This window comes from Aquarana catesbeiana, linkage group LG05 (assembly GCF_042186555.1).
Source record: "Aquarana catesbeiana isolate 2022-GZ linkage group LG05, ASM4218655v1, whole genome shotgun sequence".
Classification (NCBI taxonomy): Eukaryota; Metazoa; Chordata; class Amphibia; order Anura; family Ranidae; genus Aquarana; species Aquarana catesbeiana.
In genome coordinates, this window is record NC_133328.1 from 643116474 (window position 1) to 643139344 (window position 22871).

Genomic DNA, 22871 nt, shown 5'->3' on the forward strand with positions numbered 1-22871 from the left:
CCTTTCTTCCTCCGTGTCCCCCTCTGTTCTTCCTCCATGTCCCCCTCCATTCTGCTGCTGTCCCCCTCTGTTCTTCCTCCATGTCCCCCTCCATTCTGCTGCTGTCCTCCTCCGTTCTTCCTCCGTGTCCCCCTCTGTTCTTCCTCCATGTCCCCCTCCATTCTGCTGCTGTCCCCCTCCGTTCTTCCTCTGTGTCCCCCTCCGTTCTTCCTCTGTGTCCCCCTCCGTTTTTCCTCTGTGTCCCCCTCCGTTCTTCCTCTGTGTCCCCCTCCGTTCTTCCTCTGTGTCCCCCTCCTTTCTTCCTCTGTGTCCCCCTCCTTTCTTCCTCCGTGTCCCCCTCTGTTCTTCCTCCGTGTCCCCCTCCATTCTGCTGCTGTCCCCCTCCGTTCTTCCTCCGTGTCCCCCTCCCTTCTTCCTCTGTGTCCCCCTCCATTCTTCCTCTGTGTCCCCCTCCATTCTTCCTCTGTGTCCCCCTCCATTCTTCCTCTGTGTCCCCCTCCTTTCTTCCTCCGTGTCCCCCTCCTTTCTTCCTCTGTGTCCCCCTCCTTTCTTCCTCTGTGTCCCCCTCCATTCTTCCTCTGTGTCCCCCTCCTTTCTTCCTCCGTGTCCCCCTCTGTTCTTCCTCCGTGTCCCCCTCCATTCTGCTGCTGTCCCCCTCCGTTCTTCCTCTGTGTCCCCCTCCGTTCTTCCTCTGTGTCCCCCTCCGTTCTTCCTCTGTGTCCCCCTCCGTTCTTCCTCTGTGTCCCCCTCCATTCTTCCTCTGTGTCCCAATCCGTTCTTCCTCTGTGTCCCAATCCGTTCTTCCTCTGTGTCCCCCTCCGTTCTTCCTGTGTCCCCCTCCGTTCTTCCTGTGTCCCCCTCCGTTCTTCCTCTGTGTCCCCCTCCATTCTTCCTCTGTGTCCCCCTCCATTCTTCCTCTGTGTCCCCCTCCATTCTTCCTCTGTGTCCCCCTCTGTTCTTCCTCTGTGTCCCCCTCCTTTCTTCCTCCGTGTCCCCCTCTGTTCTTCCTCCATGTCCCCCTCCATTCTGCTGCTGTCCCCCTCCGTTCTTCCTCTGTGTCCCCCTCCATTCTTCCTCTGTGTCCCCCTCCATTCTTCCTCTGTGTCCCCCTCCTTTCTTCCTCTGTGTCCCCCTCCTTTCTTCCTCCGTGTCCCCCTCTGTTCTTCCTCTGTGTCCCCCTCCATTCTGCTGCTGTCCCCCTCCGTTCTTCCTCTGTGTCCCCCTCCGTTCTTCCTCTGTGTCCCCTTCCGTTCTTCCTCTGTGTTCCCCTCCGTTCTTCCTCTGTGTCCCCCTCCATTCTTCTTCTGTGTCCCCCTCCGTTCTTCCTCTGTGTCCCCCTCTGTTCTTCCTCTGTGTCCCCCTCTGTTCTTCCTCCGTGTCCCCCTCCGTTCTGCTGCTGTCCCCCTCCGTTATTCTTCTGTGTCCCCCTCCGTTCTTCCTCTGTGTCCCCCTCCGTTCTTCCTCTGTGTTCCCCTCCGTTCTTCCTCTGTGTCCCCCTCCGTTCTTCTTCTGTGTCCCCCTCCGTTCTTCTTCTGTGTCCCCCTCCATTCTGCTGCTGTCCCCCTCCTTTCTTCCTCCGTGTCCCCCTCTGTTCTTCCTCCGTGTCCCCCTCTGTTCTGCTGCTGTCCCCCTCCGTTCTTCCTCTGTGTCCCCCTCCGTTCTTCCTCTGTGTCCCCCTCCGTTCTTCCTCTGTGTCCCCCTCCGTTCTTCCTCTGTGTCCCCCTCCGTTCTTCCTCTGTGTCCCCCTCCGTTCTTCCTCCATGTCCCCCTCCGTTCTGCTGCTGTCCCCCTCCGTTCTTCCTCTGTGTCCCCCTCCGTTCTTCCTCTGTGTCCCCCTCCGTTCTTCTTCTGTGTCCCCCTCCGTTCTGCTTCTGTGTCCCCCTCCGTTCTGCTGCTGTCCCCCTTCGTGTCCCCCTCTGTTCTTGCTCTGTGTCCCCCTCTGTTCTTCCTCTGTGTCCCCCTCTGTTCTTCCTCTGTGTCCCCCTCTGTTCTTCCTCTGTGTCTCCCTCTGTTCTTCCTCTGTGTCCCCCTCCGTTCTTCCTCTGTGTCCCCCTCCGTTCTTCCTCCGTGTCCCCCTCCGTTCTGCTGCTGTCCCCCTCCATTCTTCCTCTGTGTCCCCCTCCGTTCTTCTTCTGTGTCCTCCTCCGTTCTTCTTCTGTGTCCCCCTCCGTTCTGCTGCTGTCCCCCTTCGTGTCCCCCTCTGTTCTTCCTCTGTGTCCCCCTCCGTTCTTCCGTTCTTCCTCTGTGTCCCCCTCCGTTCATCCTCTGTGTCCCCCTCCATTCTTCCTCTGTGTCCCCCTCCGTTCTTCTTCTGTGTCCCCCTCCTTTCTTCCGTTCTTCCTCTGTGTCCCCCTCCGTTCTTCCTCTGTGTCCCCCTCCGTTCTTCTTCTGTGTCCCCCTCCGTTCTTCCTCTGTGTCCCCCTCCGTTCTTCTTCTGTGTCCCCCTCCTTTCTTCCGTTCTTCCTCTGTGTCCCCCTCCGTTCTTCCTCTGTGTCCCCCTCCGTTCTTCCTCTGTGTCCCCCTCCGTTCTTCTTCTGTGTCCCCCTCCGTTCTTCTTCTGTGTCCCCCTCCGTTCTTCTTCTGTGTCCCCCTCCATTCTGCTGCTGTCCCCCTCCGTGTCCCCCTCTGTTCTTCCTCCGTGTCCCCCTCTGTTCTTCCTCCGTGTCCCCCTCTGTTCTTCCTCCGTGTCCCCCTCTGTTCTTCCTCCGTGTCCCCCTCTGTTCTTCCTCTGTGTCCCCCTCCGTTCTTCCTCTGTGTCCCCCTCCGTTCTTCCTCTGTGTCCCCCTCCGTTCTTCCTCTGTGTCCCCCTCCGTTCTTCCTCTGTGTCCCCCTCCGTTCTTCCTCTGTGTCCCCCTCCGTTCTTCCTCTGTGTCCCCCTCCGTTCTTCCTCTGTGTCCCCCTCCGTTCTTCCTCTGTGTCCCCCTCCGTTCTTCCTCCGTGTCCCCCTCCGTTCTGCTGCTGTCCCCCTCCGTTCTTCCTCCGTGTCCCCCTCCATTCTGCTGCTGTCCCCCTCCATTCTGCTGTCCCCCTCCGTTTTGCTGCTGTCCCCCTTTGTCCTGCTACATAGTTACATAGTTACATGCATAGTTACATAGTAGGTGAGGTTGAAAATAGACACAAGTCCATCAAGTCCAACCTATGTGTGTGATTATGTGTCAGTATTACATTATATATCCCTGTATGTTGCGGTCATCCAGGTGATTATCTAATAGTTTCTTGAAGCTATCAATGCACCCCGCTGAGACCATCGCCTGTGGAAGGGAATTCCACATCCTTGCCGCTCTTACAGTAAAGAACCCTCTACGTAGTTTAAGGTTAAACCTCTTTTCTTCTAATTGTAATGAGTGGCCACGAGTCTTATTAAACTCTCTTCTGCGAAAAAGTTTTATCCCTATTGTGGGGTCACCAGTACAGTATTTGTAAATTTAAAACTGCTCTCCCCCTCCATTCTTCCTCCGTGTCCCCCTCCGTTCTGCTGCTGTCCCCCTCTGTCCTGCTCTCCCCCTCCATTCTTCCTCCGTGTCCCCTACCGTTCTGCTGCTGTCCCCCTCCGTCCTGCTGTCCCCCTCCATTCTTCCTCCGTGTCCCCCTCCATCCTGCTGTCCCCCCCCCACCCAGATCTATCTGTCCACTCCTCAACTCACCCCCTCGATCTCCTCACGGATCCTAAACTTACTGAATGACATATCGGTATGGATGTCACCCCACTTTCTCAAACTCAGTCTTTCTAAAACGGAGCTTGTTACATTTCCTCCATCCCGGTCCCCCCCCCCATGATTTTACCATTAAGATAAACAGCACAACCATTGGTCCCTCCACACATGTCAGGGTGCTGAGTGTAATCCTTGACTTTGATCTCTCCTTCAGCCCCCACATCCAATCGCTGGCTAAATCCTGCCGCCTTAACCTCAGAAACCTCTCCAAAATTAGACCCTTCTTGACTAATGACACCACAAAGCAACTTATTCACTCCTTGATTATTTCCCGCCTCGATAACTGCAACTCTCTTCTTAATGGCCTACCCTTACGCAGGATATCCCCCTTCAGTCTATTATGAATGCTGCTGCTAGACTAATGCACCTCACTAATCGATCCGTGACTGCTGGCCCCTCTCTGCCAATCCCTTCACTGTCTTTCCCTACCCCACCGTATAAAATTCTAAATACTAACCACGACATACAAGGCCAATCACAACATCGCCCCCATCTACATCACCAACCTCATCTGCAGATATCGCCTACTGCTCTCTAGCTCCCTTGTTACCTCCTTCCATGCTCACCTTCAGGACTTCTCCAGAGCCTCTCCCATCCTCTGGAACTCCCTGCCCCGGTATATCCGATCAGCCCCTACCCTATCTACCTTTAGGAGATCCCTGAAAACTCACTTATTAGCAGCAGAATATATTTTGGGGTGTAGTTGCAAGTATGCATATGCTGTGTTAGAGAAATAACCTGTGAATATGACAATTTTGTGAAAACTAAAAATCTTCATTTTGCAAAGAATTGTGGTAAAATATGACAACTTGAAAAAACTCACCATGCCTCTTAGTAAATACCTTGGAATGTCTACTTTCCAAAAAGTAATAATTTGGGGGGTATTTGTATCTGGCTTGTTAACCTGTACACACTATGAGAAATTCAGACAAACAATCGGCAGGTTTTCCTCAATGTTTCACATCAAGTCGGAACTGAGGATAGAAATAATGCACGAAAATTTGCATATGACAAAGGCTTTTTTGTTATTTGTTGTTTCTGATCATGCGCAGTCTTTCGTATCTGCTATTTCTCGTACGAAAATCATACGAAAATGGTACATTCTGTTCCCATACAAGAAAAATGTTGGCGTTTTTCCCTTCGGAAATTTTCGTTCGGAATCGGCTGTCAAAAGTTGTGTACACACTTTTAGAAAATTGTACGATCGTTCCTTGGACAAAAATGTTCGCCCAATTTTCTTTATGGGCCATTAGTGTCTCAAGAAATGAGAGAGGCCATCAGTACATCAGATGTGATTAATTTTCAGTGAAACACTAGCTTGTAGACTCTGAGTTTTATTGCTGTGGAGCTCTGTGGCGTGTTGGTAAATACTTTGTATTACAAGTTGGCTTGTCCATTTTATACATCAGTCAATGTGTTTGGATCATCACTATAGGATCATTCACACATCGTGCAACTGGTACTAAGATGGATAGCAGCGGGGATGAACAGGGGCCTTCGACCTCTAAATCAAAGAAGATAAAGCGATTGTGCCGTTTTCGAGACTTATGGAAAACAACTTATACATGCATTACAGCAGTGACCGGTAACTATCATAGAGCATATTGTACTCTGTGTAGGCGCGAGTTTGGAATTGGTCATGGTGGTGAAGGTGATATCAAAATCCACATATCTAGCGAAAGTCACAAAAATGCTGATCGGGCTGCAAAACAAAGTGGGATGCTTTCCAAATTCATGATTCCCTCTAAGGATATGGCAATGCAAGACGAAATTATAGCAGCTGAAATTTCAATGGTTTACCATTCCGTGTGCCACAGTCATTCATATAGATCTTTGGACTGCACCATGAAACTACTTCCTGTTATATTTCAGGATTCTGCTAAAGCCACTAGGATGTCATGTGGTCGTACCAAAGCTGAAGCCATTGTAACAAACGTGCTGGCTCCTTACAGTGTGGAAATGGTAGTTAAAAATTTGAAAAACAGCTATGCTTATTTTAGTGTTGGATCGGATGCATCTAACCATGGGCACACCAAACTTTTCCCCTTAGTTCTGCGTTACTTTAAGCCCTCCAAAGGAGTGGTAACAAGCTTGCTGGATTTTTATGAAGGTGAGGAAAGTGCTGCTGCAATTTCTGAGCAAATTTTAAATGTAATTAAAACAAATGGCCTATCTGTGGATATGATGTCTGCATATTCTGCTGACAATGCAAGTGTGAACTTTGGTAAGCATAATGGTGTGTACCAGAAGCTTCATGCTGTAAATCATCGGATATTGCCAGCTGGCTGCCCAGCTCACATACTTCACAATACAGCTAAAAAGGCTTCAGATGTCTTAAATTGTGACATGGAAAGTCTAATTTTGAAATTATATAATTATTTTTCAATATCAGCCAAGAGAGTTTCCACACTAAAAGAAATGTTTGACTTTGTTGACCTTGAGTGGTCAGAACTTCTTCGCCATGTCCCAACAAGATGGCTGTCTCTTTATCCAGCAATCGAGAGAGTTTTAAAAAATTGGCCAGCTGTAAAAGCTTACTTCCAAAGTATTGGTGAGGATGAAACACCTAAAGTAATATGGCAATTTATTGTGGATGAAGATAGTGAGACCACAGAACTGGACCCACCATCAGTTCCTGAGTTATATCTCCAGTTTTTACACAACTGCTTGCCTATTTTTCAGACAGCCATATTAAAACTGGAGCGAAATGACTTGATTGCAGTTGATGTATATGAGATCATGACATCAGTCAAAGGCAAACTAATACAAAGACAGACAGACCATTTTTTTGGATATCTAGTTGGGAAAGCTTTAAAAAAATTACCTCACCTGCAAGCAAAAAAAATAGAATCAGAATTCCTAAAATTTTATCAAAAAGCTGTTCAGTATTTAGAACAGTGGTTTGATTTTTCAGACAAAAACTATTTGTCTAAAATTCAATGTCTGAATTTGAAGGAGAACCTTACGTTTGATAACCTGGTGGCATCTGTTGAAGCTCTGAATTTAGACTCTGTTTCAATAGATGACCTTTACGAAGAATTTGCTTGCGTTTGTCCACACTATCAAAAGGTTTCTACCGGTACTGAAGCGGATGATGATCTCAACACCGATGTTAAATGGTCAACAATATTTACGAAGGCTGGACCTGACAAACTGCCAAACCTCTTGAAAGTGGTGTCATTTGTTGTTAGCATCCCATGCTCAAATGCAGCAGTTGAAAGGGTCTTCAGCATGATGGGAATGTGCTGGTCTGACACAAGAAATAGATGCAGCATTGATCTAATAAAATCTGAACTTCAGGTGAAAATCAATTTTGACATGGGTTGTCAATCTTTTTTTAGCTTTGTAAAACAAAATAAAAAACTCTTGCAATGTGCAAGAAGTGACAAAAAATACACTTTTAGACATCAGTGTTGAAAACAAAAGGTACTCAGCTGGTGTCATGTGGTCTGAAGGATTTGATTATGGTCATATTGCCATGTGAGCTGAATTAGACACAGCATTAATATTTCAGCAAAGTTATATTTCCAATTGACTGTTTTGTTAATTTTTATATTTTCAAGAATATATTTATAGTAATATATATATCTGTTATTTAAGAAAAAAGTGGATTTTGTGGTTTATTATATATGGCTGGTTACTAGTTTATACCTAGTTAAGTTCTTGCTCGTTGAGAAAACAATAAAAATAATCTGTTAAATTTATTGCAACTTGTTCTGTTTGTTTTTTCTATTTCTTAAGAGATGTCTAACATATTTGAAATGTAAGACCTGTTTTAGGTAGCCAGTGATTGTGTGCAGGGCGTAATCACAAAATACTGAACAATGCACAGGCAGCTATGTTTATAGCAATCTCAATCATAACTTTGATGCAGTGAACTTGCCAGAGTAAGTGATGTACAAAGTACGCCGTTGTCACTAAGTGACTTAGTTAAGGCAGGTGCACATTGCATACCACCTGTCTAAACTGGTTACCACTGTTTGCTTTTTTTTCCCAAAAATTGGCAAAAAAAAGTATCAAAAACCATCCTTTTTGGGCGGCGCGGGGGGGGGGGGGGTGTCCCTGAATGGCAGTTTGGAAATGTGGTCACCCTATGTATGGTAGGCCCCCACCCATCATTAGAGGGATAAGAGGAGACTTGCATCAGATAGGAGGGGTAGTTAACCGTGAACTGATACAGAGACTTGGGGAGAGTAAACGAGAAATAGGAAAATGGGTTGAAGAGAAACTTCCCATAAGCTTGTCGAACCCAGTACACCCCTTTAAACCAGGAGATACAGTGTGGGTAAAGGAGTGGAACTTAACCCCACTAGGGCCAAATTGGAGAGGTCCTTACACTGTTCTGCTATCTACCCCAACAGCCATTAAAGTAGCTGAGGTGACACCCTAAATACACCACTCCAGGGTAAAATGAGCTGCTTACCTCACAGACTCCTGGCACAGTACAATAGATCCCCAAGATCCTTTGAGACTGAGATTGACCAGAGAAATCAGAAGGAAGAACTCCAGCCCTGTGTTCAGCACACCCCTGGAAGCTGCTGAATTTACGCACGGCAGAAGATAGACAGACTGCAGCCCTGCGGCCAACACACTCCTGGAAGCTGCTGGCTCAACGCACGGCGGAAGATAAAGGATATCTACTAAGCTCTGCTCCAACCACACCCCTGACACAGGTTGGTCTACGCACAAGCTGAAGCCTGAGGATATTCATCGGTGTAATGTTTACTAAAATCTTTATAACTGAAAGCTATAGCAGTGATACTGGCCGAGCTAAAAAGGGGGAGGGTAATTCATGTGACCCTTGTATAAAGACCACCAGAGTAGGATCCATAGCTACCAAGATGTTACTGTGGCACTCTCATTATCAATGCAAGGGCACAGAGACTGGTACTTGCTTACATAATGGGACTACCTATTCAATGTGCTCAGTTGAAAATCAGATAAACTGTTATAACCCTACTTATGCACCCTATAAAACTTGGCTAACCATTCGGAGCTTTAGCTCCACCGGTAAGCTGGTAAACCATACCCTGATCACCAACTCAAGTATTGCAGAGACAAGTTTTAATTATTTTCTGATTCTCCCTATAGTGTATGGAGTGCTAATATTTTTACTCTTTTTGCATTCTTATGCCCCGTACACACGGTCGGATTTTCCGATGGACAATGTCCGATCGGAGCGTGTTGTCGGAAATTCCGACCGTGTGTGGGCTCCATCGGACATTTTCCATCGGATTTTCCGACACACAAAGTTGGACAGCAGGAGATAAAATTTTCCGACAACAAAATCCGATCGCGTCAATTCCGACCGTGTGTGGCCTGTTCCGACGCACAAAGTGCCACGCATGCTCAGAAGAAATTCCGACACGGGACAGCTCGTTCTGGTAAACTTAGCGTTCGCAATGGATACACGCTGCAATGTTAAAAATGGTTTAATACAGCGCACTCTCTTCTTCTTTATAATGTGACAAGAATTAAGTAGTTTTGATGCTCATATTCACACACACTTCTCACAAACTTCTTTTGTTACTATTTATCGGGATTCCCTCAATATATTTTGATTTCTCACATCTGACAACATTTTTTTTTTTTTTTTTTGACTTTAATGTAGATTCTTTTTTTGTGTTTCTCTTTTTTAATTGTTTTTTTTGGTGATTTTGATTTGTACTCCCGAAAATGTTTATGTGTTTTTTGTGACAAGTTCCCACAACACCACTAATATGTTGTTCTATTTAATCTGTAGGAGATTGTTTGGTGTTGTTGTCCCTTGTTAATTTCACATTTTATGTTTTTAGAAATGTACCTGAATCGTCACCAACAAACTGTCCTTTTTGGATGAAAACACACACAGGAGAGTAGAATTTACCGAAAAAATTTTTATTAAGGGGTCACAACTATAAACAAAGAGGGAGGCAATGCTGGAGAAACTGCAGAAATTGGCGAAGCCTTGGACCCCCAGGGCAGACATCAATTATTTAAAAGCAAAATTGGTGGCCTGAGGAGTCCTTATCTAAGGGAGTGCAGTCTGGTCCAGAAGTCCCAGAGATCCGGAAAGCAGCAGATGACATCTGTGTCCCCAGGCTGTGGTCATACGAGAGACTGCAGCTTTTGTCAGACCAGACTGAACCCAGGGCAATCACTCTCAGGTCTTCCTTCCACGCTTCCTTCCGGGCTTTGGCTGTGGTGGTGGAGTTGTGACAGCAGGAGGAGGAGGAGGAGGAGGATCGTCGATCTCAATGACATCCGTCTTGTGTGTCAGTTCCCCACTCTCCCCCTTACGTAGGACTTTATAAATCGGGTCCTCAGAGATCTTGCGTTGGCCCTCCTGCATGCCTTGCAATTTGGTGGCAGCCATGCAGGCAAAGGCCTCTTCAGGACTGGGGAAGGCTCTGAGGGACGCCGAAGCCTCCTGGATCAGCCTGTATGCGGAATCCTGCACAGGACTGGGAGTGGCCTTCCTGGCCCTTTTGTATGGCAGGCAGAGGGGAGGAACCTGAGACTCAGTCAGGCTGCGACTTGTCCCAGGCTTCTCTTGGCTGACACTTAGCCTCGCCTCCTCCTGGCTGACACTAATCCCCGCCTCCTCCTGACTGCCACATTCCACAGCCTCCTCCTGGCTGAGGTCTTCCTGTGTATGAAAAAGGGACATAGTTTTAGTATTTTTTACATCAATCACACACAATTTTCACCTCCTGACTGCTGCAAATTGAATGTTAACAAATATAACAGACTATCATTCTGAGCCCAGCATTTTGCATTCTTGTCCCAATTTTGGGTGCCCACTACTGTCTATTGATATGTAAAACACTTTATGAAATCAGCAATTAGTGATCAATAATAACATCTAGTAAACATCATTTATTTATTGCCCAGAAATCTGGAGAAGAATGCTATACCTGACTCCATCTGGGCTCCTCCACTTCTTCCTGGCTGGAAGGCCCAGGTTGGACATCGGAAGCCTCAGCTGGTATGGAAGGAAGCGTGGAAGGAAGAGTAGAGAGGGATTCCCTGACTTCAGTGTGGTCTGACAGAAATCGCAGTCTCTCATAGTACCACAGTCTGGGGACATAAACGTCATCTGCTGCAGCTCCGGACCTCTGGGAATCTGTGACCTTCTTGCGCTCCCTCAGATATGTGCTCCTCAGGCCACCAATTTTTGCTTTTAAATAAGGGATGGTTGCTGTGGGGACCACCGGCTTCACCAACTCCAGCAGTTTCTCCAGCGCTGCCTGCCTCTTCTGTTTGTGGTTATAGTGGGGGTGTCTGACCTGCCACAGACAGGGCAGCTCCCTGTACTTGTCAATAAACAGGGGCAGGAAATTGTGGTCATTGAACCCATCCATTTTCTCTGCAAGACACAACACAAGACAAACCCTAATGTCAGGCCAAACTCCCCTAATCTTGTTACAATATAGGCTTCCATTTCGAAGCAGTATAGGCCCAAGTTTCGATCCTACCTTCGTTAGCACGATCGGCGTCTCCGATGCTCCTTCCTCCGCTCACAGATCGTATGTAAGACACGCGCGTTACGATTTATACACACTGCGCATGCGTATAACTCCGCCCGCCCCTGACGTTCTTTCTAGTCTATTCCCCGCCCCTTTTCGTTCGGCACAGTGGAGGAAGAGCACATGGCGGATAGACAGCAGGATCGTGCTAATTACAGCAACGAGGAGGAGGAGGAGGAAAGGCCGGAGCCTGAAACGTCCCGATCCAGAAGGAGATTAAAGGACTCAAATATGTCCTTTGGGGAGATGTTGGAGATGGTGGACATCCTGAAGAAGGCCGACTATGATGGAAAGTATGGGCCTTACCCCAACCCCAATGTCCGAAAGGCCAAGATCATGGCGAAAGTGGTCAGGAGTCTGCACCGGAAATTCGGGGTACGACGATCGAAAGATCAGCTCAGCAAGCGGTGGTCGGACCTCAAATTACGAGAACATGAGCAGTACAGAAAGATCCGGAGAGTGCTGCAAAAAAGTAAGTAGTTGTGCTGTGTTCCTATTGTTCTTTATGTTTATTACGTTCGTGCTGCTCCATGTGCTTTTAGGAACTGTTGTACAGTTTAAAATGGCAACTTTCATGTTCATGGGCACATTATTCGTTCGGATCACACATTGTTATTTCGGACAATAAAATACCATTGTTTAGGCCATATGCATTTGGCCACCATTTTGACGCCCTATACTTGTCTTCAAAGAATTGGGTTGTGTAGATGGCTTTGTTACTAGAATGAAATGCAAACTAGATTGTGTGTAAGGAGAGGACACTGAGCAGCTGTTTTCACATCTGCACACTGGAGCACTAGTGTGGGACCCCAGAACACCATTTTTATTAGGGGGGCCACACAGGTGCTCCAGTGTATACTATAGGGGGGTCTCCATCTGTGAAGCTTGTACTAAACAGGTAAAGTATTGCAGCTTGACAAAGGACACTAAAAAAGCTACATCTTGGAACTCTGCTAAAATAGATCATTGTACCCCACTTCCAAACAATGTTTCATCTTTATAGTTCTGACATTAAATATCTGTGTGCTAAGTATACCATTTTTGTTTTACATAGGGGAGAAAAGACTCGGAGGACACCCCTCATCCGAGGAGACCAGAGCCCCCCCCCCCTCTGGAAGAAGGGGAAATCCCCCCAACACAAGATGAGCAGGAGGAAGAAGACGTGGTGGAACTAGTCACCACAACAGGTGAGTGTCTGCAACCACAGGCTCAGATAAGAGATGGATGGCGGCATTTTTTTGGAAACCTAATTTATTTTGGGGTTCCTCTCTTTTTAGGTGATCGTGAGGTTGTGGATGAAGATCCTTTCACATCCGAAAGTGCCCAGATCCTGATCGGGGAGATCATGGGGTGTAATTTACAATTGGAAAACATCAAGCAAAACATCAATGATGTTATTCCAAAATATAAAAACATCATTGATGTTTTGGGGCGAGTTTAAAACCCCTCCAAATCACTTTCTTCTTTTGTGTGCTACAATGTGCAAAATGTTTTTGTGATTTTTCCCAAAGCCAAATTTGGAGGATGCACACAGTGTGTCAACATGTGCTATCTGCCATCACGGGAGATCAATGGACGCGTTTTGGGGGTGCAACCCCTTCCTCAATAATAAAGTAGCGGTGAGGAAGGGCTTTCTCCCCCAAAACACGTCCCTTGATCCCCCGTGATGGCAGGTAGCACATGTTGACATTGTGAAATTTGTGTGCATCTTCCAAATTTGGCTTTTCCTGGGGTGATTTCCCCCCATCTGAACGCAATATCAAACACAGTTCCTAAATACTCATGTCTGATATTGCCTTCAGGTTCTACCAAATGTGAACTTTGTAAGATCAAGATTTGTGTCTTTCTTGTGGGTTTTACACAGGCCTGTTTTCTATAAAATGCACATTTTGATTTTGGATAACGACACCACAAAAATTGTTATACAACAAACATGTCGGTTTGTCAGAAAAACCTTTGGTAAATGCACATGTGATTGTGCTGGTATTAAAAAGATTGTTCATCAAGAATGTGTGGATTATTGTCTCAACGCTACAACACTTTTGGGGTGATGTAATTGTTGTTTTATGAGAAAATGGGGGTTATTTCCTAAGGGCAAATCCTCTTTGCACTACAAGTGCAGTTTCAGTGCAGTTGCAAGTGCACTTGTAGTGAAAAGTGTCTTTGCATTTAGTAAATAACAGCCAACAGTGCTTTGTATAAGGTTACACAATCACGCCATTTTCTGGACTCCACACATTTCTGTCAGGGTCAGCTCAAACAAACACAAGCAGTAAATGTCCACAAAGAAGAGCCTGGGGGGAGATGCCTGTCGAGAACTTGAGGTCCTGCAGACTTCTCCCTGTGGCCAAGTACCGCAGGGTAGCGACCAACCTCTGCTCCGGAGTGATGGCTTGCCTCATGCAGGTATCCTGCCTGCTGATATAGGGGGTCAGCGAAGCCAACAAACTGTGAAACACGGGGTCCGTCATCCTGAGAAAGTTCCTGAAATCATCAGGATTATTCTCACGGATCTCACGGAGCAAAGGCATATGACAAAACTGGTCACGCTGAAGCAACCAATTCTTGGTCCATGAACTCCTCCCCACCCTGTTCATGGACCGGACTTGTGTCAAGGTCAGGACCCCAACACCAAGCCCCCGCACAGCACGAACTCTACGAGGAGTACGCATACGAAACATGGCTAGAAAACGGTCGGCTGCTCAGAACGAAGTAACAGAACGCACTGAAGAACAGCAAGGCCTGTGAAGAGCGACCTGAAAACCAGTAACGAACGAACAAGAATACAATGACTACTTAAAGTCACGCGGAACTTGCTGCACGCACTGAAGAGCAGATACAAACCCACAAGCACAAACTGAACGGCAGAAAACGATCTGAAAGCCACGAGTCTGAAAAGCGCGAATCGTCTCTCACCAAACTTTTACTAACACGAGATTAGCAAAAGGAGCCCAAAGGGTGCCGCGCTTGGTTCTGAACCGGCCTTTTCTAGTCTCGTCGTACGTGGTGTACGTGACCGCGTGGTTGTCGATCGGAAATTCCGACAACTTTGTGTGACCGTGTGTAGGCAAAACAAGTTTGAGCCAACATCCGTCGGAAAAAATCCTAGGATTTTGTTGTCGGAATGTCCGAACAAAGTCCGACCGTGTGTACGGGGCATTATTGTTACCATGGGCCAAGGGTCACTATCCCAGTGTTTTATAAGTTAAGTTATAAGTTATAAGAGACCCGGCTGGAGCCGACAATGGGGAATAATCTCGGTAGAAGAATGTTTTGTGCCTGCTAGTGAGGTCATCATAGAAAAGAAAAAAAAAACAAAACTGTATGTATCTAGTGATGCTTAATCTCGCTCATATTAATCGCTATGATTATGATCAAAGGGGGGAATGAAGTAGGAACGGGGGTCAGTTTATATGGCCATAGTTATGTGTGTAGTAAGACTGATTTAGAATTTCAGCTAAGAAACATATTTCTTGTATTTCATGATTGAAGCTAATTGTGACTTCCCCATCACAGGAATTTGCTACATTCCTCTTTCTGTGCAAAAAGCTTGCTTGCTGACATCATTTAAGACAGATGAAGGAACCGCAATAGCATACTGCAGAGAAACGAGTTTTGTATAAGGCTAAAAATATATATGGTTTTGCGGAACTTGTCTGGTTTTAGGATGCATAGGTTGATTTTTAAAAGGTTAGAATGTCTGTTAAAACAGAAGTGTACCGCCTGTTCGCTTGTGACGCAATATGCTGAAAATATATATCTTCACTGTATTCACTGTATCTGACACTCTTGACGTGTAGACACGAGTCGGGTCAGGAGCTTTCTGGCCAGAAAGATGGAATAAAATCTCCCATACCAGAGTTCTTTGTCCAACTGTCATTTACCGATATCCTACCTAATACTTGCTACTTTACTGCAACGATTTGGCACAACTCTCCACAGTCTTTCCCTCTGGCTCTGCACCCAGCTCCCCTGACATGCCTCTTCCAGATCTCCACTGTGCTTCACTCACCGACTCCTGCCCTGAGTCCTTCCTGAAGGATTTACCCGGACATGCGGACCAAATTCCTTTCCAACTCCTGTTTAAGGACACCTCTCCATGACCGTGTAAGGAGAGGCTCCCAAGCTCCTCTACCGGATCCACACCCCCCCAGATAGGAGTGTTCCTCCAGCACGACAGTCTAGCACTCCATCCTTCAGTTCACCTAGCCGACAACTCCTCCCCCAGCAGGCTGACTGAGGGAATTTATAGGAGGCCTGCCCCCTGCCAATCCTAGTTGGGGATTGGTCAGGGCTCCTCACATGTACTCCATGCCACTCCAACTCTCAGCCCTGCCCCTCTTCCAGAACATTCTCACTGAAAGCAGGGGAGGCGCCCAAGAGCTGGAGCACATGTCAGTCACCTACTACTACACTAACCACGCCCTTCCCCCAGATCAAAACAAGCAGGCCTAGCTTGCAGCATAGGCCTGCTTAAATTTACCTGCACTGGCAGCTAACACCCAAAACACCCCATACTCAGCAGGTCACCACCTACCTATGGTAGAGGGTACTACACACATATGACTTTTCTGGTGGAAATAGGTTTGGCGATTAAAAGTGGCCTGGTCGGATAGGGTTAATAGGCATGGATCTATGGGTGTGGCTACCCCTCTAAAGTGCAGATCCTATTGTGTTCCACTCTCATGTACAAATGTACTGTAACTATTTTAAATGTTTGACCCTACCTTAACCACTTGCTTACTGGGCAATTAAACTCCTGCCCAGACCAATTTTCAGCGCTGTCACATTTTGAATGACAATTACGCATGCAACGCTGTACACAATTGACATTTGTATAATTTTTTTTCACACAAATAGATTTGTACATTGTAACCAACATTGCCTAAATGTACAGGTGCATTATTAATCCCTTCCCGCCGAGCGTACGCAGATGTGCGTACTCGGCTTTCGGGGGTTATACCGGGATGATGCCTGCAGCTGCAGGCATCATCCCAGTACCGTTTTGTAGAGCGGGCGATCGCCTATCCATGTATAACAACCGATGCGGCTAAAAGCCGCTCAGCTGTTATACCGGAAGAGCGGGAGGCGATGTCCCCCCCTCCCGCCGCCGCTCTTACCGGGCCTCCTGTTCCACCGGGAGGCCTGATCACCAATCAGCCGCCTCCGGCGGCTGCTGACAGTCTGGAACGAAGCCATGAGCAGCTTTGTTCCCGCCTTCTAATTGTAAACTCGGAAATGGCATCATGACGTCACTTCCCGTTTACTTGGCTGCCAATGGCGCCGGTTTTAAAAAAGTATACAGTATTCAGAATCGCCATTTTTGGTGATCTGAATACTGTGAAGTGCAAAGGAGGGATCAGGGACCCCCGATCCCTCCATAAAGAGTACCTGTCAATACCTATTACTGTCACAAGGGATGTTTACATTCCTTGTGACAGCAATAAAAGTGATCAAAAATTTTGTTTAAAAAAAACCACAATTTCTAAATATAAAAATAACTAAAATAAATAAGAAGAAAAAAAAAATGTTTAAAGCGCCCCCGTCCCCGCGAGCTCGCGCAGCAAATAAAACGCATACGGAAGTCGCGCCCGCATATGTAAACGGTGTTCAAATCACACATGTGAGGTATCACCAGGATTGTCAGAGCGAGAGCAATAATTCCAGCACTAGACCTCCTCTGTAACTCTAACCTGGTAACCGTAAAAAAATTTAAAGCGTCGCCTATGGAGATTTTTAGGTACCCTAGTTTGTCGCCATTCCACGAGTGCGTGAAATTATAAAGTGTGACATGTTTGGTATCTATTTACTCGGCATAACATCATCTTTCACATTATACAAAAAAATTGGGCTAACTTTACTGTTTGATTTTTTTTTTTAAATTCATGAAAGTGTCTTTTTCCCAAAAAGTTGCGTTTAAAACACCTCTGCACAAATACCGTGTGATAAAAAATATTGCAACAATCACCATTTTATTCTCTAGATTCTCTGCTAAAAAAATATATATAATGTTTGGGGGCTCTAAGTAATTTTCTAGCAAAAAATACGGATTTTAACTTGTAAACACCAAATGTCAAAAATAGACTTAGTCATGAAAGGGTTAATAATAGTAAACAATGTGTGGTTCTATGTTGTTTTTTAAATTTGAAGCACTAACAATTCATATTTGTCTATCGTAGACTACAGGATGTGGGGCTGACTGATGAATACACCCCATTCCTGGTGTCGCTGAGTAATTGTACATCTCTGACAGTGCTGGATCTGAGGGATAATCGCTTTACTGATGCCAGCATTGGATACATTGAGGACCTTATACTGACATCAACCAGCTTAAAGGAGGTCAGGTCAGTATTTGTCAAAGTGCTTAATGTCTCATTGTTTTTTTCAGTTTTTTTTTAAATAACAAACATGTTATACTTATCTGCTCTGTGTAGTTGGTTTTGCACAGAGCAGCCCCAATCCTCCTCTTCTCAGGTCCCTTTTTGCTGCTCCTGGCCCCTCCCTCCTATTGAGTGCCCCACAGCAAGCAGCCTGCTATGGGGGCACCCGAGCCGAGCTGCAGCTCTGTGTGTCCTTTCAGACACGGAGCTGCAGTTTGACCCCGCCCCCCTCCCTCCACTTATTGGCAAAATGACTTTGACAGCCGTGGGAGCCAATGGCACTGCTGCTGTGTCTTAGCCAATCAGGCGGGAAAGTCCCAGACAGCCGAAGGATTTGTGGACATCGCTGGACAGAGAGGGGGCTTATGTAAGTATTAGGGGGGTGCTGGGGCGGCTGCTACACACAGAAGGTTTTTTATCTTAATGCATAGAATGCATTAAGATAAAAAACCTTTTGCCTTTACAACTGCTTTAAGCATTTAATAAAATTGGGTTTTCATAGAAATGATTGTACATAATAACAAAAAAATGTGTAATGTATGTCAGTGTAGGGCTTGTAGGTACTGACACAGAAACAAAGTATAAAAAAGGTAAAAACCTTCTCCCCACCCCCAAATTCTCCAAGATGCACAGCACTTTGCTACCTACATTACATTCAGTAAGGCTCGGTTCACATATATGCGGGTCCTGTTTCTGTGCCGGTGAAGTTTCCATTCAGCAGTTCAAGTGCAATTCAGGTGCGAATTTGACACTTAAATCACACCTGAACTGACTGAAAAACACACAGGACCCTTTTTTAATTCACACCATAACCAGCCCACACATATGTGAACTGGCTCCATTAAAAGCCGGTCTGGTTCACATGTTGTACGAATCAGATCTGGTTCAAAACACATCCAATTTTTATGTGAACTGAGCCTAAGTGTTTACATCTACATTAACAGACCTGCCGGTGCCTAGAAGCCCTACATAATCTCCCCTCCCCCCCCCCTCCATGCACTTGATCTGCAGCACAATTAAAGTTTGAAACAAAAGTTCAGGAATGCAGTAAAACAAAACAAAAAATCAAACTCACCTACAGGGACGGCCCATCCATTAAGGGTGCACAGGCATCACCTCCCTCTTTCCATCGCCGCTGCCACCCCCTATTCATGCATCCGGCCCCTTTCAGGACACCGGGCAAATAAAATAAATCGGCGGGGGTTTTGTTTTAAGCACCTGATTAGAGCCAGAGGCTCTAATAGGCTTCAAAATAGGGATTGTCTGACTTAGAGCATTGCCCCCGGAGCCCACCCAAGTGTGTTAGAATAGCGAACAAATATTCGCTGTTCTAACACTGAATCGCCTCTCCGCCAATCAGGAAGCACAGGTGTCCAGATTGGCTGAAAAGAGAAGCGTTCTGATTGGCCGCCGAGGAGGAGGGGGGAGACGGAAGCCGTCGAGCAGGGGAAGAAGATGTCCGCTTGTGATGCCTGCAGAGGAGACCCAGGGAAGCTGCCTGTGGTTGAGGTAAGTGCACCAACCGACCGGGGGGGATGGCAAACAGTGCACCCACCACCCCCCCTCCAAAAAAAATTCCCACCAGCCGCCACTGCTCACCTAGATGGCTGCTGCACCAATCCCAGCTGCAGCTGTCCCCGCTCGCTCTACCCCAAGAACTGAGCAATCAAACACCACTGATTGCTCAGTTCTTTCCCTCCACTCTGAGCAGAGAGCCATGACTGTCAGTCAGTGGCTCTCTGTTCTGCCCCTCCAGCACTCACTGGAGCGCTGGGCTGTGGAGGGGGTGGGAGGGGTTGACTCAGGCTCTCAGCAGCATACTCTAAGGCTGAGCCAGCTGCCATTCCAGGCAAATATCCTGCTTTGACAACTGGGGAGTCACCCCATGTCTTGTCCGGTCTTTTAGACTTTCACAGTCTGTGGCCCCCTCTAACACCTAATTATCTGAAAATTGTGAAAAATAAACTGGAATGGGTTCCTTACAATTCAGAAGTTGGAATTACTATTTTTTTTTTTTTTTTACAGAAGACATTAACAGATGAATAAAAATATTATGCATTTGCTTGCCATATTGGATCTATGTCCACTAAAGTATGCTCTAATCCAGGGGCCTCCAAACTTTTTAGACCGAGGGCCACATTGTAGATTTTACAAATATTCGCGGGCAAATAAATGAATAAAATTTAAATCATTTCATCATAGCCTTTCAGCATGTCTGTGTCTCCCTCAGAGCTTTTCCACATGTCTGTGTCCCCGTCAGAGTCTCCTTGCACATTGTGTCCCATCAGAGCATTCCCGCACATCTGTGCCCCCCATCAGAGCCTTTAAACATGTCTGTGTCCCCACCAGACCCTTCCACACATCTGTGTCCCCATTAGAGCCTTCCTGCACCTCTGTGTCCCCCATCAGAGTCTCCCCAAAACCAGTGTCCCCCATATCTGTGTCCTCCATCCATCAGAGTCCCTTCTTTGTCAGTGTCCCCAGCAGCCTCCCCATCAACAGTGTTCCCAGCAGTCTCCCCATCATCAGTGTCGCCCAGGATCAGTGTCTTCATCATCAGTGTCCCCAGCATCAGTGTCCCCAGGATCAGTGTCCCCCTCAGCAATGTCCCCAGCATCAGTGTACCCAGCAGTGTTCAAATCATCAGTGTCCCCAGGATCAGTGTCCCCAGCAGTGTCTAAATCATCAGTGTCCCCAGCAGAGTGTCCCCATCAGCAATGTCCCCAGCATCAGTGTACTCAGCAGTGTTCAAATCATCAGTGTCCCTAGGATCAATGTCCCCATCATCAGTCTCCCCAGTATCAGTGTTCCCAGCAGAGTGTCCAAATCCTCATTGTCCCTGTCAGCAGTCTCCCCATCATCAGTGTCCCCAGTAGTCTCCCCATCAGCAGTCTCCCCAGGATTAGTGTCCACAGCATCATTCTCCCCAGGATCAGTGTCCTCATCATCAGTGTCCCCAGCAGTGTCTGAATCATCAGTGTCCCCAGGATCAGTGTCCCCATCAGCAATGTCCCCAGCATCAGTGTCCCCAGCAGTGTTCAAATCATCAGTATCCCCAGCATCAGTGTCCACAGCAGAGTGTCCAAATCAGTGTTCCCATCAGCAGTCTCCCCATCAGTGTCCCCAGGATCAGTGTCCCATCAGCAATGTCCCCAGCATCGGTGTCCCCAGCAGTGTTCAAATCATCAGTGTCCCCAGGATCAGTGTTCCCAGCAGAGTGTCCAAATCATCATTGTCCCCATCAGCAGACTTCCCAGTATCTGCATCCCCAGCAGAGTCTCTTGTACATGTACATTTGCCATTTGCCTCGAGCAGCTCTCCTGCACCTCCTGACTCCCGCCCGCTGCTACACACGTGGAAGGATCTCTAATATAAACAGCGGGTGGGATGCTGGGAGGTGCCGCGCTGATGTCGTTGGTTGCTAGGTCAGGCGGTCCCAGCAGCCAATCCTTAGCACAGCATGGGAGGGTGTGGGGGAGCGGCTTTGTTTGCGGGACCTACAGTCATATTGCCGATCTGCTGCTTTTAAAGGCAGCAGATCGGCAATGCTATGAGTCTGGATGAGCCGCGGGCCAGGGAAAAGGCACAAGCTGGCCGGATGTGGCCCATTGGCCGGGGTTTGGAAACCCTTGTTCTAATCAAATAGGTATTTTGCAGAGTGGAGTTGGGACTGGCCAGAGAAGGATCACTTTGATGCAGTTGGCCAGCTTGGACATGTATTGCAATATAAAGTATGTGAACCACAAATCCCTGTTTTATGCAAATGTTTGCTGGAATTGCGTAAGGCTGTATTGTAGTGTGCAAAGTGCTCATTCGGAATGTATAAATTAATGTTTAGCTCTTGCAGTGGGGCTCTTCCCTGAAGTTCAACATTATCCATGGTGGGGCAAGACTGAAATGTTTCCAGTCACATTTTTTACATGATTCTGTAATATTTTTTGCAGGACCGACGGAAGTAGACTTTCCTATCATTCAAAAGAAATAATAAGAAAAATAATACATGAAATGTAAGTTAAATATGAAATTGTGAGCAGATAAGATAAACCTGTTTTTTCATATAAGCTTGGAGTACGTTTTAATATCCTGTTTCTAAAGTTAGACTATTGTTAACTACTTCCCATCCCGCCCATAGTCATATGACAACCTGGGCTTCGCGGCCGTCTACTAGTAAAAAAAAAAAAAGCCATAATCTATCCCCTATTTTGTGGACGCTATAACTTTTGCGCAAACCAATCAATATACGCTTATTGCGATTTTTTTTTTTTTTTACTAGAAATATGTAGAATACATATCATCCTAAACTGAGAATTATTATTTTTTTTTTTTTTAAATGGGATATTTATTATAGCAAAAAGTAAAAAATATTGTGTTTTTTTTCAAACTTGTCACTCTTCTGATCATTGTAAGCACCCCTGCCAGTGTTAAATGGTTTGTCTCATCTCTGTAACTGATACATCTGCAAGCGAGTTTGTTCTTTTGAAAACAACAGGCTTACTGGCTACATCACCATAGGCAAATAAAGAAAAAAAAAAAGCCTTAAAAAATAAAAACTAATGCAGCCATCAAATCCAAGAATTAGCGAGCTGCAATATAATTAATCTTTGCTTTTGGGTTTAAGTGGGGAGCATAAGTTTGAGATAATATGATATTGTGGAGCAATAGCTTTTCTTATTTTCACAACTGGACAGATTCAATCATTAGAATTACAAAAATAGTTACATTTCATTTGAAACTATGTTGGATGTTACTGAATTTTTGGTATAAAATGTTTTTTTTTTATGTTACAAGCCACGAAAATGCCCCATCAAAGCTACCTCAATCTGGTTATGGTGAACAAGAAGAGGCTATGGTGACATCTGATGCCTCTGCAGAGGTAGGTTTAATTATTTACTGCTTTACAAAAAGCTAGGTGTCCTTACAGCAGAAAGGTTACTGTTCTCAGTGATCTTCTTTCTGGCCCTATTGCAGAGATTTCTCACTTCCTATCATGGTGACAAGAGAGAAGGAAGTACCCCCCAAGAAATTGGGACTTTAATGGCAACAAATATACAAAAATACAAATTTTATTAAATAAATATACATATATACAAATATCACACCGAGAATGCACCAAGATGTCACGTGGACACAAATGTGCCGAGGCGGCCACCAAGCATCCACACAAGTCCCACGGACCACGAACCATCTGTGTGCCATTTTTGTTACCGACCGTGGGACTTGTGTGGATGCTTGGTGGCCCCCTCGGCACATTTGTGTCCACGTGACATCTT

The 22871-nt window shown here is 46.2% G+C and overlaps 1 protein-coding gene across 1 annotated transcript in view; it reads left to right on the forward strand.

Moving 5' to 3' along the window:
• The window catches only part of LOC141145617 (NACHT, LRR and PYD domains-containing protein 1a-like), a 361842-nt gene that overhangs the window by 247621 nt on the left and 91350 nt on the right, over window positions 1-22871 (forward strand). Inside the window, exons 8-10 of the mRNA XM_073632446.1 lie at window positions 17401-17565; window positions 21546-21608; window positions 22390-22474. Coding sequence (XP_073488547.1) covers window positions 17401-17565; window positions 21546-21608; window positions 22390-22474 — 313 coding nt within the window. The remainder of the gene's footprint in view (window positions 1-17400; window positions 17566-21545; window positions 21609-22389; window positions 22475-22871) is intronic.